At 46.6% G+C, this 17,676-nt stretch overlaps 2 protein-coding genes across 2 annotated transcripts in view; one reads left to right on the forward strand and one right to left on the reverse strand.

The window, feature by feature from the left end:
* Nucleotides 1-3,603: 3,603 nt before the first annotated feature.
* Nucleotides 3,604-13,924, forward strand: LOC135821404 (D-ribitol-5-phosphate cytidylyltransferase-like). The gene is made up of 9 exons (XM_065334474.1): nt 3,604-4,256; nt 5,500-5,555; nt 6,767-6,830; nt 7,065-7,120; nt 8,378-8,450; nt 8,931-9,091; nt 9,552-9,621; nt 11,698-11,808; nt 13,080-13,924. Exons 1-9 carry the CDS (start codon nt 4,089-4,091, stop codon nt 13,203-13,205), a joined length of 885 nt encoding a protein of 294 aa, XP_065190546.1. The 5' UTR covers nt 3,604-4,088; the 3' UTR covers nt 13,206-13,924.
* Nucleotides 13,925-14,360: 436 nt separating this feature from the next.
* Nucleotides 14,361-17,676, reverse strand: part of LOC135821401 (pre-mRNA-splicing factor ATP-dependent RNA helicase DHX16-like) — a 29,387-nt gene continuing 26,071 nt past the window's right edge. The window contains exons 26-30 of the mRNA XM_065334471.1: nt 17,668-17,676; nt 17,116-17,221; nt 15,698-15,775; nt 15,445-15,543; nt 14,361-15,037 (exon numbers count right to left, since the gene is read on the reverse strand). The exon at nt 17,668-17,676 is cut by the window's right edge and continues 47 nt beyond it. Coding sequence (XP_065190543.1) covers nt 14,903-15,037; nt 15,445-15,543; nt 15,698-15,775; nt 17,116-17,221; nt 17,668-17,676 — 427 coding nt within the window. The 3' untranslated portion in view covers nt 14,361-14,902. The remainder of the gene's footprint in view (nt 15,038-15,444; nt 15,544-15,697; nt 15,776-17,115; nt 17,222-17,667) is intronic.

A 17,676-nucleotide genomic window follows, 5' to 3' on the forward strand; every position in this document is an offset into this window, starting at 1 on the left:
TCGATAGAATCATGCTACGATGACCCGACTTGTAAATTTGAGATCCATTTTTTCTGCTCGTCTTGACCCTGCCTCCCCTCATTGCTACTTCCATTTTCGTATTTTATTTTCATTTATTTTTCTCTTCATTTCTGACTCTTCTTACCGGTTGTCATCGCTTTCATAATATTGGGCAGAAATGCCCGTTTGCCATGCGATGTAAAATAAATAAACGACAACAACAACAACAACAACAATAACAGCAACAACAACAACAACAACAACAACATATTGCTTGCAGAATTCGGGAGACCCAAGTACCGCACCGAGATGCCTCAAGTGGGACAAGCCCTTTTCTATCACAAATAACCAAACTCTATTGGCTTGGGTGCGAATTCGTACCCAATTTGCAGTAATAGGTTTTTTTTCATTTGACCCGACGAGACCACACGACGCTTGCAGATCACAGCACGAACAGTTCACCAGCCTCACTCCACGGAAGCCAGTAGTAGTACTCCTAACAACAAAACTTTGCCTAAAAATTATTCTAGTATTAATACTGTAAAATGATGTGTACACGGAAAGTTGGGTGTGGTCCTCGAACCCGGTCCTCGAAAGAGTGCTCAATGCACCGGGCCGCGGGGTGCAGAGCTTCATACAAAAAGAATAGAATAGGACACGGAGCTTGGGTTGGCTGTGACTCAGAGTTTCACGCCTGTGGCGATCATCAGACAGCAATGATTACAAAAACGTGTTGTATAGTGTACTTGTACATAGCAGTACTAAGCTCTGTCCCTGACATTGAGCACTCTCTGCAGCTCGGGGATCAACGGAATTCTTTATGTACTTGTACATAATTATAGTGCTGACGATTAAGTGTTCGCATTGGAGGTTGTGGAAAAGCAAAGAAGCCTTCTTTCATGTGTTTCAAGTGTCGGTACAGCAGCAGAAGAACAGTCAAAGTAACGTTGAAGTGGAGTTTGCGGTTTTTGTGGGAAATATGGGGTAAGTTACCTTACTGCACTTTAAACAAAAACAAAAAGACAAAACAAAAAAGGATTTTGCGAAGTAAAACAAAGTTTAAAAAATAAACACACAACGAAGAGAAAACGGGTTGAGAAATCTGACTTTGAAAGTCCGATGCAGAGTGTGATAATTCTGGAGAAAGCAGCATCCAGAGTTAGGCCTATCATTACATTAGTTGGAAGCAGGGAGTAGTAAATAGTACTACTACCTGGTTGGAGGTTTGCCATTCACTGATTGATTTTCAGCATCAAATCTGGGGCCAATTTTGCTCCCTCCCCCCCCCCCCAAAAAACCCGTATCGCGGATCAAAAACTTGAGTGCGTGTACTTTTGTGTGGGGAAAGTTGTGCCACCCCCACCCCACCCCCCCCCCCCCCCCTTGATCACTATCATTGCTACGCCTCTGATACTGTTGAGTCAAAATATGCAACATGTCAATTCTGAGCACAAAACTGACTGATGTGATACTGACATTCAACGACCTGATGCTTAGCTGCATCACGTCTTGAATGGCCAAACCAACAGTCTTCCAACTTGGAAGGTTCTAAGTTATGAAGTAACGTAAGAAAGGGGACGGTGAGCGCACTGTAGACGAAAACAAGCTAAACATCACAGCGAACTAAGAATGTTAGCTATGACAAGATGATGACGAAGGACCACGGCACAGGACGGCCACGGCCCACTTCGAGAACGCGAAACACCGACCACCCAACTTGGGAGGCTCATGTTATCGAGATAAGCAAAAGAGGGTTTGACTCAACGGTATCCTGCTTATAATCGTAAGTGATGGACAAAACGGATAACTTGTAAACTTATGGTCCTCTCTTTTTAATTTTAATCTTTGGCTCTCCACCCGAGTATGCCATGAAAAGAAAAAGTTATTGTTCCAGTACAATCATCCTTCTCCCAGTAACGTCTGTTCTTCTTTTCTCTCTGCCTCCTCCTAACCCTAGCTGTTTTCTCTTTCCCTCCTTCACATGTCCTGTCTCTCCTCCTAATATTTCGTATCATGTACCTGTCACTCCTTTCATCTGTTTCTTCTTCATTCTTTCTGGTGGGTTTCATGTCCCCACGACGTAGAGACCTCAGGTCGGCTGAGGGCAAAAAGCCTCATCATTACTATGCTCCCACCATGCAATTTTTGGCCTTTGCATGTGAGCTGTGGTCATTGTAAAAGAAATAATAATAAACACAGCTCGCATCTTCCCTGAACCTGTTAGACAGGAGCAGAGTCGACGCATCTGTCAACAGTGTCAAGCCAAGTTAGTCTATCTCCTGCAGCTTGGAGAGCGCTCTCCACGGAGAGATCCGCTGCCTTCAGGTCGTGCCGAATCGTATCTATCCACCGCAATGGCGGACGGCCACGGGGTTTTTTATGTCGTTTGTGTTGATTGATAGCTCCAGTGCTTGGAACGAGGCGGATTCCGGACCCTCTCGCACCACATGGCCAAACCACAGCAGCCTGCGTCGCCGACATGTGGCACTAACTGGAGATTGTTTTGTTTCTGTGTATAAGTTGTTATTGGTGATGCGTTGCGGGTAGACAATCTGCAGCAGTACGCGTAGCTTCCTCCGTTGCCATTTGTCCAGTTTGTCGTTCAGCAATTTGGACAGAGTCCACAATCCGCAATTGTATAGAAGGATCGGCATTATGAGGCAGTTAAACATACACAGTCGGGATTGAAAGGAATGCCGTCTCCAAGAAATCGAACCAAACGCCCTGTTTGCTTTTGAGATTCTCATGTCCACGTCTTCTGCAGAGCCCAATAGAGAACCCAGGAGTTTGATTGATCTCCATTCGTTGCTGTTTCTTGTAACATCAACATATTCAGTTTTCTGTGTATTGAGCTTGAGGTTGTCTTCGTTAAATATAGGTTCACACTCAGCAACAAGAGCCAAAAGAAATAAAACATTGGAAAACTCCAAGAAATTCCATGTAAAACAGAGGAAATTTAGTTCTCAACGGGCGATGCCTACTCCAGCACCATCCTGCGTCGACAGGCCAGTCAGGCGCCTTGTGGACCCGCGTAGCCGGAGGTCCACTGCATGGAACACTGCAAATTGGAATTCTTTGTTGCCATCTTGAATTCTTCAGAAGTATCTTCTCTATAAAAATAGCATTATTCAGCTAAACCCCTTCATTCAACAACAGTTACTGCTTCTCCGCTGCATGATCTGATGAGTTCCCCGTTATCTCTATGGAAATGTATTGCTCAGTGCATGCAGTGCAGTTTGGGCTAGATCGATAGATACCGTCATGTAGATCTACATCATACACGATCATACATGACACACTTCATGCACGTGCATAGTCTGTAGTGTAGACCTACACTGTACAGATCTGCTCCTACTTGACTGGTAGATCTACGTCGTTGAGAGTTGAGTCTTGATTGATTCATCGACTGACTGTGCATGTGGGTCAACGACACCGAGTCACCGACTCACCGTCGCGCACTGGTGCACTACTAGTAGTAGTACTACTAGTACTACTAGTACTGGTACTAGTGCCAGAAGTGGTGGTCCCGCTAGCGCTATAGCTGTTTCAACCATTCATATTTTCACGGACAGATCTTTTTATCGTGCCTTTAGTAGGCTTTACTTCTTTTCAGTTTTGTCCTAGGTAGATCTACACGTATCATTCATCGTGGGCGAGTTCAGGATCTAGGTACTAGGTGAGCCTATCCGAGTGGAATCGGAACGAGTCGCCACCGCTGCGTGTAGCCTTGTGCGCAATACCGTCTAGGAACGGACATAGGGTAACACGAACAACAGTCACCAGAATGTAAACTAATAAAAATTATTATTTATAATATGAAATTCTTCAATGTGCTCGCGTGCGCGGTGCACCAAGGGGAACCTGGCAGCGGAAAGCCGAACAAGACGGAGTCGACCTGCAGCTAGCATCGAGTGTGCGAGGCATTACAGTGGTGTGAACTAGTCTAGTCCGTGATACTCGACAGCAGGCAGAAACAGTACGGTCACGCTACAAATGCTAGATTTTTACGTGTGTGTGTGACGGCCGAGATCCAGGATTGTGCTGTATGAGCCAAGTGGGCCAGTTTATTCGCCACCTCGAGACTCACAATGGACGATGACATTGCAGTAACGCACCATGCCTCAGCTGATAGCGCAGCGGCTGATAGCGCACCAGCTCCAGACAATGTTTTACCAATGCCGAAGATGGGCCCAGTAGCCGTCGTCTTGCCAGCATCCGGAATAGGAGAGCGATCCGGAAGGGAAATCCCCAAACAGGTATGTGTACATGAGTGTTCATGTCATGCATGATTACCACAGTATAGAGGTTATGCGATTACATCACCTGTTGAGTTGCTTTGGCAAAGTCACGGCGCAGAAATGCCCTAGCGACACACTGGCGACTCGCGCAGTACACATAACGCCCATAAGCGGTTCCATTGACTCACCCACAATGACATCATCATGACATCATTCAATTTTGTATAACCTCGATCAGTGCAGACAGTACATCTCCCCTAACCCAGGCAAATTGGGACCAAGCACTACCCGTAGGTAGGAATTGCCCGTGATTTACAACATGCATCATAAACGTTAGCGTGCAAGTAAACATTTGTTGCCAATCAATAGGTTTTTGGGGCTCGTTTTCTTTGAAAAATCCATCTCTGTGACTCTAGGGGGGGTCAGAAAGGTGCCCGGATTAGGGACGTTTGGATTACTACTACAGTCAAATATGCCGTTAGCGACCTCTGCTGTAGGCGACCATCTACCGTTAGCGACCGGTTTTCCGTGCACCGACGGTTTCACATACAAACTGATCTGTCCAGAGCGACCATCTGCTGTGCGCGACCAGCGACCGCGATTTCAGGCACGGTGGCTGCATTCAAATCTGCTGTAAGCGACCGCGACCCAGGTTCAGTCAGGTGCGAAACTGTACTCGCCAGTGCGCTGTCAACTGCAAAGTGTGAAAATGCGCTGTCTTGCAAGTGCGATCGACTGGCGCCTGGCCTGTACTGAGGCTGTGCTGTAGCTCTCAAGTCCAGGCAGTGCCGATCTACTGCCGTGTCGCACGCGCGTACTATACGGGTATGGTCGTCGTTGAATATCCAATAAAATGATATTAAAAATCACATTATTCTCGTCGATTTGAGTACATGGAAGTATATACCCGGTATACTGGATTTACCATACATCTGCCGTAAGAGACAATCTGCGGTAAGCGACCGCTTTTTCTTGCACCAAGGGGCGGTCGCTTACGACAGATTTGACTGTAGTACCCTGTACTGGCAGTTAGACAAGGCGTAAAGATACCGGTTCTGTTGTTTATATTAACCTATCCAAGTTGAACACTAGGGCAAAATATACACGAGCGCTGTGAAGCACCGCAGTGAAGTATCTTGGCAATCGACACAAGGCCAAGGCATTCTATGCTATGATTAGAGCATGTGTGTGTGTGTGTGTGTGTGTGTGTGTGTGCGTGCGTCTGTGTATGTGTGTGTGTGGCTATGCTTTGTTCCGCCAGTTCGTGGAGGTGCACGACTGTCCACTTGTTTGTCACACCATCTCAGCCTTTCACAGGTACGACGCATACAGTTTGCTGTGTGATGAGCATCAGACTTTATAACCTTCTCCCCAAAGTTGTGTATATGTGGCCCCTGCACCGCTTGTTTCCTCTCCTATGCCCCCCCCCCCCCCCCCCGGGTATCTCCGTAGGGATGTGCCTAAGTGTACTGTCGGCGGGTGTCGTGCAATGTTATCGCATGAGCTGATTGTTTAGTAACTGGTGGTGTTAGTGGACATTATAGCATAACTTGTAGTTACTTGGTCTTTTTCTTTATTACAAGCGGATCTCCTCTTAAAAAAAGTTAATAAAATGGAATTTCCATTGGCACTGTAGCAAATACATGTATGTTGTAGACTTGACATTGTGTACAGAAGTGCACCTTTGCCACATGATGTCATGCACCTTTGCCACATGATGTCATACACCTTTTCCACATGATGTCATACACCTTTGCCACATGATGTCATGCACCTTTGCCACATGATGTCATACATGCACAGCATCGATACACCACAGAGTGTAGAGTGACGATTTTCACCAGTACTTTCATTATCTCATAACAAACTAACGTTACTTGCGATGGTGATTGCATCGTCCAAGTCATAAAATACTGACACAAAGGCATACATAACGCATGCATACGTACCAGTCGATGAGCGGTACAACAGAAGTTTTTGAAAAATAGAATGCCAATACCAAAAAAAAAAAAAAAAGTAGTATATATAAGGTATTCTGCACGGTACGGGCATGCGCATACACACACACACATACATGTATGCCCTCCTCAGCGGTAAACATGCGTTGGTAGCTACAAAGTTGGTCCGGTAATAACCTGACCAATCGGACCGGTTCCGGCGGGCCTGAGAACAGCCCTGAGCAGTATCAGCTGAATCACCATGTAGCCACTAACGAACAAGTAGATCAAGAATGCAGTGAACAAGTAGATCAAGAATGCAGTGATCAACAAGTAGATCAAGAATGCAGTGATCAACAAGGAATTACGGTCTACGTGTCCATTCAGCTGCTGTTGCTCTGCTGCTCTAAACTTATTGTTGCCCCGTCGCCTGGAAACAATTTGAACATTGATGCCAATGTATATGCTCTTTCGTATCGTGCGTGTACGTGCGCATGTGTGCGTAAGTGTTTGTGTGCATATGTGTGTGTGTGTGTGTGTGTGTGTGTGTGTGTGTGTGTGTGTGTGTCTGTGCATGCCCGTACCGTGCAGAATACCTTATATAGAGTGCATCGTGGTGACGGTCAGACGGGAGTGGAAAGACTTTCTTCTCAAGGTGTGTGTACTCTGTGTACTCTGTACTCATGTATAGCATACCCACTGGCCGCAGTGTGACTCTAGTGTGGTCTCCATTTGCAGCGCGCACAGCAGTGACTAGGCTGGGAACGAGGGTCTGTTGGACCCACTGGCATTTGTCTATGATCTGCCCTGTGTCTCTTTATTCATAGAGAGTGTTGTGAATACGTCTGTCTTTGTGTTTGTCTGTGTGTTGGTTGTGCCATACTGCTAGCGCATAACACGGTACGGTTTCCACAAGGTGATGGTGGTGGAGGGAGATGAGCGAAGGTAAGTGAACATCACAATCCCGGGGAGGGGAGGGAAGGGGGAGAGGAAAGGGGGTGGGGTAATGCCCCCCCCCCCCCCCACTCCCCTCCCCTTCGCCCCTGCCTGTCTGTCAACATGTCAACATTTCTTGCTTGATCAGTGTTTCTCCTAGCGTACGTACACTAACACTGCTAGTAATCGTGGTCATATGGACAGAATGATCTTATCTTAAAATCACCCCGTGCCCCATGAGACTGGTCTGGTCTTTCGTGCGTGGAAACAGTCCAGGAAGAAAGGCCTCTGAGAATTGTTGAGGCAGTGAAATTGTATAGTACAGGGTCGCACCGCCACGTGTCATGCAGCTGTTGGCTATTCTCGATTTGCCAGTGTGGGTGCGTGCGTGCGCGAGCGCACACGCATGTGTGTGATATGTGTGTTTGTGTGGGTATGGATGTCGGTGTGGGTGTGGGTGCGTGCGTGCATGGGCGTGTGTTAGGGGTGAAACGAGTATCTATTTTGACCAACCGATCACTCATTCATAATATTTGATCGAGTATCCGATTATTTCGAGTATTTTATCAAAATTCAAAAGCGCTAGATTTGTGAGTTCTCGACCAATCCGGAAGAAATTATCTGTGAGCATAGAACAAAAGTCGCCAACGTCTTGTACAGAGTGTAGAGTAACGATTTTCACCAGTACTTTCATTATTTCATAACAAACTAACGTTACTTGCGATGGTGATTGCATCGTCCAAGTCATAAAATACTGACACAAAGGCATACATAACGCATGCATACGTACCAGTCGATGAGCGGTACAACAGAAGTTTTTGAAAAATAGAATGCCAATACCAAAAAAAAACGATCGAGTGCAAAATTTCGAATACTCGCTCGTTTGAAATTTTCGAACGAATACTCGAATATTCGAACTAATCGTTTCACCCCTAGCGTGTGTGTAAAGTGCATTCACCTGTGGGCATGTGTGTGTGTGTATGACTGTCACCATGCAGAAAAGGTTTTTTATTTTGTTTATGGTACTGTACAAGCAGAAATATTCGTCTGGAATTTAATTTCGTCTTTTTCGTCCAAGGAGCGGTGGGACTAAATTAAATGCCGGACGAATGTCGATTTGTCCAGCTTTTCAATACACTCTTATGATCCATGGACGAAATTTGAAACCGGACGAACTCCCTCTCTTTGGAGTTGGACGAAGTTATTGACCAACGAAATTTTCTGCTTATACAGTAATTGTATTGTTGCTGTCTTGCTTGCCTGCAGTCGCCACTATTCCATTCGTAATGGTGTTGCAACGCTCACTGACCCAGAGCTGATACACATGGAGTTTGAAGTGGTGAGTTGTTGCTGGTATGGGTGTGTGTGTGTGTGTGGGTGCGTACGTGTGTGCGTGTGTATATCCTTGCCGTCGCTGCTTGGAGTTTCATGCTGTAATTGTCAGTAGGAATGTGTTTCAGCTGAGGAGCGGCTTACGTCTTCGTTGTCTCTAAGGAAAACTCATGGATGCATGGATGCAGTGAATGGGATGCATGGATGCAGTGAGTGGGATTTTCGGTCTTTGACCACTTGCTGGTGAGCTGATCTACTCACCTTCCACCGCTTTAGGAGCTGCATCTGCGCCTTGATCCTTGAAGGGTGGTGGCGTTCCTACGGATGCGGAAAGCCCGGCTTCCAGCCGAGTCTCACGCGAACCGTGAAATCAATTATTAAGACTTAGTCCGTTATCTCTCTACATTCATGTCTGCGGGTTTGAACCGCAGTTTGATCTATCTGCCCTCTCCGCAACCATCATCTTCACCTCTGTTTCGTTTTCCAGGTGGTGGTTCACGACGCCGTGCGTCCCTTTGTGTGTGAGTCGGTACTATGTGAAGTGATTGCAAAGGCTCAGCATGGTGGTGCTGCTGGCGTTGTGGTGCCCTGTGCTTCCACCATTGTGCTGATCAATGATGATAACCTACTGGAGGAAACACTGGTCAGGTGAGCCAATACTGCTGCTCCCACTGCTGATGCTGCTGCTGTTGCTGCTGATGCTGCCACTGCTATTGCTGCTGCTGTTGTTGCAGCTTCTGTTGCTGCTGATGCTGCTGCTGCTGCTGCTTCTGATGGTGCTGCTGCTGCTGGTGCTGCTGGTGCTGGTGCTGCTGCTGGTGCTGGTGCTGCTGCTGTTGTTGCTGCTGCTCCTGTTTCTGCTGCTGCTGCTGCTGTTGCTACTACTTCTGCTGCAGATGTTTCTTTTCTAACGTACAGTGGAAGCTGAGAGAAAAATAATCAGCCGTGTATCTAGTCCGAACTGTCCTCATTTAAAAAGTTTCCTCAGTCTGAAGTTTGTTCTCTGTAAATGTGTGCGTGTATGTGTTAATGTGTGTGCACGTGTGGATGTGTGTGTATTATGTGGCTGTGTTTGTTTTGCGTGCGTCTCCACCCATTGCCCCGCCAGGTCAAAATGTCGCAATAGTGAAATGCCTCAAGCGTTCCGTCTGAAGCAGTTCCACTCAGCATATCAACAGGTAAACGGTATAGACAACACTCACTACATGTACACATGTACACATGTACAGTTGTATGTTGCTTATCCGGCGGGCAGTCATCCGTCATGTTGCTTATCCCACAGCACACTCACGGCGCATACGCTCTGTATTTACACATCCACTTCAAGTAATGTGGACTGGGAGCATCATGAACATTGCCTTTGTGCAACTTTGCACCAAAATCAACCTATAAGGATGAGAACAACGACTGTCTCCGGGTAATACTAGAGTTTCGCTCACTGAAATCCGATCCGAAGTGCAAAACTGACGCCCTGGACCAGTTCTGACTGCATCACTATACATGGTATTGGATAAACATTGTTCTGTTGAAGACATGTTGTTGGTTGCCAGCATGTTACAAGGCGGACAACCAGCAATACTGTACAGTACAACCTGGTTTTAAAAGCGACCACCCCACCACCCCACCACCCCACCACCCCACCACCCCACCACCCCACCACCCCACCACCCCACCACCCCACCACCCCACGTTGCAAGCGACCACCCCACGGTGCAAGCGACCACCCCACGGTGCAAGCGCCCACCCCACGGTGCAAGCGCCCACCCCACGGTGCAAGCAAAAGCGGTCGTTAAAGCCAGGTGCTCTTTAGAACCAGGTCCCACCGTGTCTGTGTAGAACTGTCGCCGGTGCGTGGAAAAACGGTCGTTAAGAGCAGGTGGTCGTTAAACCCAGAGGTCGCTTACACCAGTTAAACCCAGAGGTAGCTTACACCAGTTAAACCCAGAGGTTGCTTACACCAGTTAAACCCAGAGGTCGCTTACACCAGTTAAACCCAGAGGTCGCTTACACCAGTTGAACCCAGAGGTCGCTTACACCAGTTGAACCCAGAGGTCGCTTACACCAGTTAATATGCTGTACTTGTATATGTGTAAGTCCAGCTGCATTCGTGCCACTTCCAGGAGGGCATCAAGGGTCGTGCAAGTTGAGGGCGGCAAGTGTGCACTTTGGGCTTGCATTTCACCGAGCACAACTGTAGTAACAGACTCATCACAATAGAAAATAAAAAAATAAAAAACACACACAGGTAGAATTATGCTCTACAGTCCTATTCATGTGTGAACACAAGCTGGTAAAGTAGCTTCAGTCATCCAGTATCCGGCGGTCCGGAGGTCGTGAGGGTCCTGAGGGTGCCGGATAACTGTCACTCAAAACTGTAGTCTTCTGTTGTGACCAGCGTTGCGGTGGTGCAGTATTGCAGTGGTGCAGTATTGCAGTGGTGCGGTGGTGCAGTATTGCAGTGGTGCAGTGGTGCTAGATGGCATACGACCCACAGTGCATGTTTGGCAATCTGGACTTGCACTGAGCACAGGTGTACCCTCGTTAGTACATGTACGACATCCGCTACAAGACAAGCCTCCGATTAGTAGACGTCGATTCCAAAAAATCCCCCGACGCCTGAAACACGTACATCCAAGTCCGGATAGTAGATAATACTGGTTATTCCCGTAGCTATGCAAAAGACGTTACTTCAGTAACGTCTGACGCTAGCCAGGGTCCACACAGCTTTAATTCCGTGTTTGTTTGTTGGTGCCGTCGGCATGCCTGGCGCTATCCCGTACCTGTCCCGTACCGTACCATCAAAGACAGCTGGCCACAGTATTCAAATACTAGTAGGGCTTTCAAATGCAAGATCATAACGTGCAGCAACTGAATATCATGTATGCGAAGTGTATCGGAGAATGCATGCAGGGCGATAGTGCGGGTTCGATGTCTTTAAAAAAATAGGAGAAATGAAAAATGTGTAGCATCCCTATGCTTTTTTGGCCTAGGTCATCAAAGTGGTAGACGGTGTCGTATTACCCTCGAATGTAAAGAGAAAGTTTATTAGTTTATTTATTTCGCTCAGGGCTATGCTTTTTTGGCTAGCTCATCATGCATGTTATTCGAACAGATGGAAACCTTTTGCAAGCATAGCGTGGGGCCCTGAGCTTCAAGCTCTCTCGTTAGACCTGTATGCTGTTATGATGCTGCGGTCTGTTGTAGCCCTCGCTTCATTGTTTCACTTGTGTATGCATGTCTGTGTATGCTTCTAGGCTAGTGATGACACTATGCTACATGGCACGGAGTGTCTGCAGATATATCGCCATGGCAACCCAGAAGACCGCATCGCTCTGGTAACCGCAGCGCCCGGCTTGCACTGGAAGGTGAGGCGCTGTGCGGTGATGTCATGCGCACAGTCATAATATTACGACTCTCCACCCCTCAAGCTTGACATGTTCTTTACTGTACAGGCAGAACATTTCGTCGGTCGATAATTCCGTCCAACTTAATCCGGTTGAAAGTTCCGTCCGTGGATCACAAGACTGTATTGAAAAGCTGGACAAATCGACATTAGTCCGGCATTTAATTCAATCCGAAAGCTCCTTGGATGAAAAAGACGAAATTAAATTCAAGACTAATATTTCCGCGTGTACAGTACAGTATTCGGATTCGCGAACAGGCAAATGTGTCCAGGAATGACAGGAATGCTGATGCAAGGTAAACGGCGAGAATACACAATTGAGCGGTTTTGCATTTCGATACGAACATGCTATGTGTACTTCAGTGGTCACATCTGAAAGACCATACAAACATCAGTGAGTGCATTCGGTTACGCCCTTGAATTGATTCATGAGTGGAATCTCGCCGTTCGATTTCCTGTCATGAGCCCTGGAATCGATTCGGAATCCATTCACCTTATTCACATGGGCGATGTAAATAGCGCGAATCGATTCATGAAACATTTTGCGAGCATAATTGAACGCACTCACGGAGTGCGGATTCGGAAAAGGTAGGACATGACACTCATTGCAGTATTGTCTGGCGCCTAAGGACAGGGACTGAACAGAGATGATAGACGCTATGAATAGAACGAAGGCCACAGACATCACCACGCAACTAAGTTACGTTTTCGAAATGTTTGTGTAATAACAATAATATAATTATTATAACATGGAAAAATGTGGGCACAAGTTATGCGATCGAGTCCACCAACTAAACCAGATTTTCAACATTCAAATGTGCACAATCTAGCACAAACCTGACAAAGAGTGCTGAGACATTCCACGGCATGAAAGTGAGCTTGAGCAATGCTCAATAGCGCTAACCAACGGCCTTCCAACTTGGCAGGTTCATGGATATTAGTGCTAATTCCAAAGAGGGGAAGGTAAGTGCCATGGAGCCGAGCACAAGCTACATTCCAAGGCTTCATGGAATGCTGGACTGGTATGATGACTGGTACGATGTATGATAATCTGTCCGGTCAATACAGGATTCCGCCGCTTGGTACAGGGTTACAGGGTTGGGCAAACACAGGCTTACTGTATGACTGCAGCTACACTGTACATGTACACTGTGTTCTAGAATACACTGTACATGTACATGTACAGTGTATTCTAGAATTCTTCCTTTTGCCATCTATCGTCTCTCTGTACAGGTCACGTATGCTGGGGACTTTGATCGAGTCAGCGCCCTCTTGAGCAACCGCACCATTAACAACAGCAGCAGCAAAGGCAGCAGCAGCAACAGCAGTAGCAGCAGTGACGGCACAACTCTTGTATGAGTGATAAAGCCAAACAATGGTCTTCCCACTGGCTTGCAGTAGCACTCTGCACTGTCAGTACTGCTGCATGCTGAGTTCGTGCCTGGATACGGACTGGCATTGGCCAAACTTGCATCCCCGGAGACAGATTTTGGCACGAAAAAGCGTGCCCCGGAACCTCTCTATTGATGGATTAACGATTCTGTTGTACTGCTACAGCGAATGTGAACTTTTAGTTCCTTCAAGTCGTGCGTATCAGTGAAGTGTGCTGGCTGATAGGTTGTACTTGTAACATGCTGCATGGATGAGGAATGACTGCAGGATTCTAACTTGCACCTGTTCGTGTTTGTAGATCTCACACATTGCATTGTTACTTTTAACTTCGTTTTAACAAAGTATCGATTTTAAAACCACTCTGGGTCTACAAAAGAATAATTTTTTCAAAGAGACCGGGTAGCCAATGACTTGCCCACCATGTACCAACTTGTTGCATTGTCGTCATAATATATATTTATCTGGGAAGTGATGGGTGGAATTTACTCACCCAGGTTGTCCCATGCTGTCAGTTTCCGTATAATTAAACTAAATCAGCTATAGGCTTCTGTCTTGCAAAACCCTCTCTCCGCTTGGCCGTACTATGCTCTGCCACAATCCGATTCTATAGTTTCCTTGTGCCAACTTTGGTTGGAGCTGCTGGTTCATCCCTCAATGAGAAAGTCTGGAATAAGTGAAGTATTAAACAATGAATTTTGATCAGTGCAGTGTGGCTTATGTTCAGTGTAGTGTAGTGTAGCTCATACATAGATTGACACACATACAAAGATCACACAGCAATGAAGCAAACAAATCTCATTCCGCCGTTACTCGGAGTTGCATGGAAACACTCATCAGAGAGCATATGATTGACACACACACACACACACACACACACACACACACACACACACACACACACACACACACACACACACACACACACACACCTCAGACATGCCCATCGTGGAAGCGATGATAGCGAACAGCTATGTTAGACATAGCAACTTGTGCTGGGATTAGACCATTCAACAGCTTGCAAGGCTGACGAATTGACCGCCACACACACACATACACATACACACACACACACTCATGCATGCACACACATGCACACACACAAGCACACACACACGCACGAGAAATGGTTCATACTCCATCCAGCAGAGTACCAAAACAATGTAAGAAATTCATCAAAAAAATCATCAAAAAAATTCATCAAAATACTGTGCAACACGAAGAAAACACGTGTTCACAAAACTCCAAACAGCTTCCAGTGGAAACTTCACAGCAGCAGTGAGCGACACACACACACAGACACACACACATACACAGACACACACATGAAGAGAGAGGGGGGGGGGGGGGGGGGGTAGGAGGGAGAAAGAGATAGAGAGAGAAAGAGATAGGGAGATAGAAAAAATCACAAAACTGGTGATAGCAGCAGAGCGGCTGACATAAAGTACAAAGAACACAATAGCCAAATCAGCTTGATAATCACACTGATGTCAACAGGCTACCCAGGCAGCATGCAGGGTACCGTGACACACTGCTGATCACACTGACATGGTGACATACCAACAGTTCCTTCATTACATCATCCATGACGTCATCAGACTATTCTCCCTGAGTGCAGCCATACCTATACGGTACGCAGCAGCAGCTTCAGGCCAAGGGCGGTGGTTCTACGTAGATCTAAGTGAGGCACTACTAGCACCGACTTTCTTTGGCATCTTGCGTGTTGCGCCGTCCGTCAACTCTTTCTCCTTGTAGTAATGAGGAGCGACTTCCAACAGCCATGCCGGGTCAATCTCGATAATCTGCATGATGGAGAGAGAGAGAGAGAGAGAGAGAGAGAGAGAGAGAGAGAGAGAGAGAGAGAGAGAGAACAAGGGAGAGACAAAGAATGAGTACTATAAAACAGGGCAACACACAATGTCAGTGCTGTGCTCATTCACATACACCTACACATGTTGCAACTACCCAGTTCAGGTGAAAGGAGAGGAAGGCAGCCTAAACAGGTAAACCGATTCAGACGTTCAAAGCGCCACTACAATCGCTCGCAAACCAGTACGAGTTAGGCGAGTTGTTAGACCATACTGCGGGGACAAGATCAACAAAACTAGGAGGCACAAATGCACAAGGAAGCAGCAATGGCATTGTACCAACAGCTTGGAGAACTCTACGGAGAAGAAATAGTCCGCTGACACGTGTGTCTACACTTTACCTGTCTCATGTACTCCTTGGTGGTGAAGACGAGCTCGTGATAGATAAGCCAGCGGGGCGTCTCCTGAAACAGGCTAGAGTTGGGGTGAATGTGAACAGTCTGCACAGCAGCAAACACAAAGGCATCACGACAAATACGTCAAGTACATGTACACACATTGTGAGCCGCTCGTAGCATCGAGTTCACAAGAGGGTACGACAAGTGCATTGCGCATGTGTTCATAGTTGCCAATGATGTCATCATGATGTCATACCTGCGGATGCTTGACCGTCTTGTAATCACCACCCTTGGACAGACGTGACGTGTGGTAGAAGAAGCCAGCTGTCACCGCCTGTACACGAACACACACACACACACACACACACACACACATACACACGCACACACACACACACACACACATACACACACACACACACACACAAAAGGCATAAAATGCACATACATCACTACTGTCTGGAACGATAAGACACCGACAGTACATGTTGCAGATATCAGATGATAGGACGAACAGTACACCTAAACAGCCGATTCTGAAACTTTTAATGTAATGCCACAAATTATAGCCGGACTCATTCCTGTACAGGACTGATTCTCGTGATTCAAGTGATTCCGACAGACATGTTGTGTGTATGTATGTATGTACGCAGATTGAGTATGTATGTATGTATGTATGTATGTATGTATGTATGTATGTACAGTCACCTTCGCTAATAACGACTGCGGATATAACGACAATTCGCGAATAACGACAGAATTTCCATGCCCAGAGCAAAGTCCCATCCCAGTGTAATACATATAATGAGACTTCGGGTATAACGACACTTCACGAATAAGGACACCTTTTTGATGCCCTGCCGAGTGTCGTTATAAGCGAAGTTGACTGTATGTATATTTTATACTTTCGATTAAGTTTTCCATTAGGCCAATTGGTATTGTTACTAACGCCTTTAGTCAACGTCATTTCTGTCATTTCATTGTATTGTATTACTCTTCAGACATCAATCCTGAATGGCGTAAGCGAAAGTGGCACCCCCGCCACCGACGCGGACATGCTTTTAATAATACCGTTAAGTAACGTTGATCCGCCCCCCCCACGCCATGTCGCTTCCCAGCTGGGTTTTCGGCAGGGGGCGGGAATTAGATCAAGGCTGTCAAGTGCAGTACGATGTACAACAACGTAGAGGATCAGACTCGATGTGCTGGATTGTGCACATTTTCATCCTGGATTGGCAAATATTGTGTACAGCAGTGCATGCGTCGGTTCAACATTGTATTTCGTTGTATACGCCGAAGTCGCTTCACAGGTAGAAAATCGACAGGGGGCGGGAATTAGAGAGGGGGCGGATCAACGGTACTTTACGGTAATAATAATATCATTCCTGTAGAAGGCGATGTCAGTGCACGGCGTCCACTCCAAAGAAGGTATTTCTATGTATATCAATACTAAAACCAGGCTTATGTGCCGATAGTGCATCATGAAAACCAGGCTTGGTTATGAGACAGGCTTTATACAAGGCGCTACACTACCATCACCAGATGTGACAAATAAGCCAAAAAGGATCTCCAATCGCGACACGGACAAAAAGACCATGACGAGAGAGAGAGAGAGAGAGAGAGAGAGAGAGAGAGAGAGAGAGAGAGAGAGAGAGAGAGAGATTCTTGAAGTACCTTCCTAATGGCCACACTGTCACCGACGTTGGACGTGATCTCGATTTCCACTCTCTCCATCAAGCCTTCCAGCTGATCACGGACATCGCGGGCTCGACGCATGGCCCTGCATACATGTACACAAGCACACACACACCACGCACACACACACATCGACACACCCATATGATGCAGTCTACCCGAGTATCATACACAGCATAGGATGGAAGAGTTAGGTTAGTGAGAGTTAATGTGCCTAAATGGTCAAGCTCAGTAGTCAACAAGTAGTCAATGCTTATAACCCTTAGGCACATTGCCGTCACGTTAGCGTCAAAAGTATCTGCTCTTGTGCAAAGTTCGCTGTGTTTTTCGCAGTTAGAGCACTCTGGCGTTGATGCTTTCAGCCAGTTCAAAATGTTCTGGTGCCATTGGACTTCATTGCGATCGGTTCGGCCAGTACCTCTGAGCTCCGCTGATGAGACCTGACAAGATTGAAACAGTTAGCCGTCCGAGATTGGGTTGATCAAGAATAAATAAAAGTGTACACTGCTCTGCACTCTTCTGCCTGCTCACCTGAACTGG

The sequence above is a fragment of the Sycon ciliatum genome, chromosome 7 (assembly GCF_964019385.1).
Source record: "Sycon ciliatum chromosome 7, ocSycCili1.1, whole genome shotgun sequence".
Classification (NCBI taxonomy): Eukaryota; Metazoa; Porifera; class Calcarea; order Leucosolenida; family Sycettidae; genus Sycon; species Sycon ciliatum.

What these genes read in the sequence shown, in the direction of transcription:
- LOC135821404 (XM_065334474.1), top strand. Translation starts at nt 4,089, where the DNA reads ATGGACGATGACATTGCAGTAACGCACCATGCCTCAGCTGATAGCGCA. An exon ending in GGAAAGACTTTCTTCTCAAG is followed by an intron (nt 6,831 to 7,064) that starts GTGTGTGTACTC and finishes CCATACTGCTAG; the next exon opens with CGCATAACACGGTACGGTTT. An exon ending in CGCCCGGCTTGCACTGGAAG is followed by an intron (nt 11,809 to 13,079) that starts GTGAGGCGCTGT and finishes CTCTCTGTACAG; the next exon opens with GTCACGTATGCTGGGGACTT.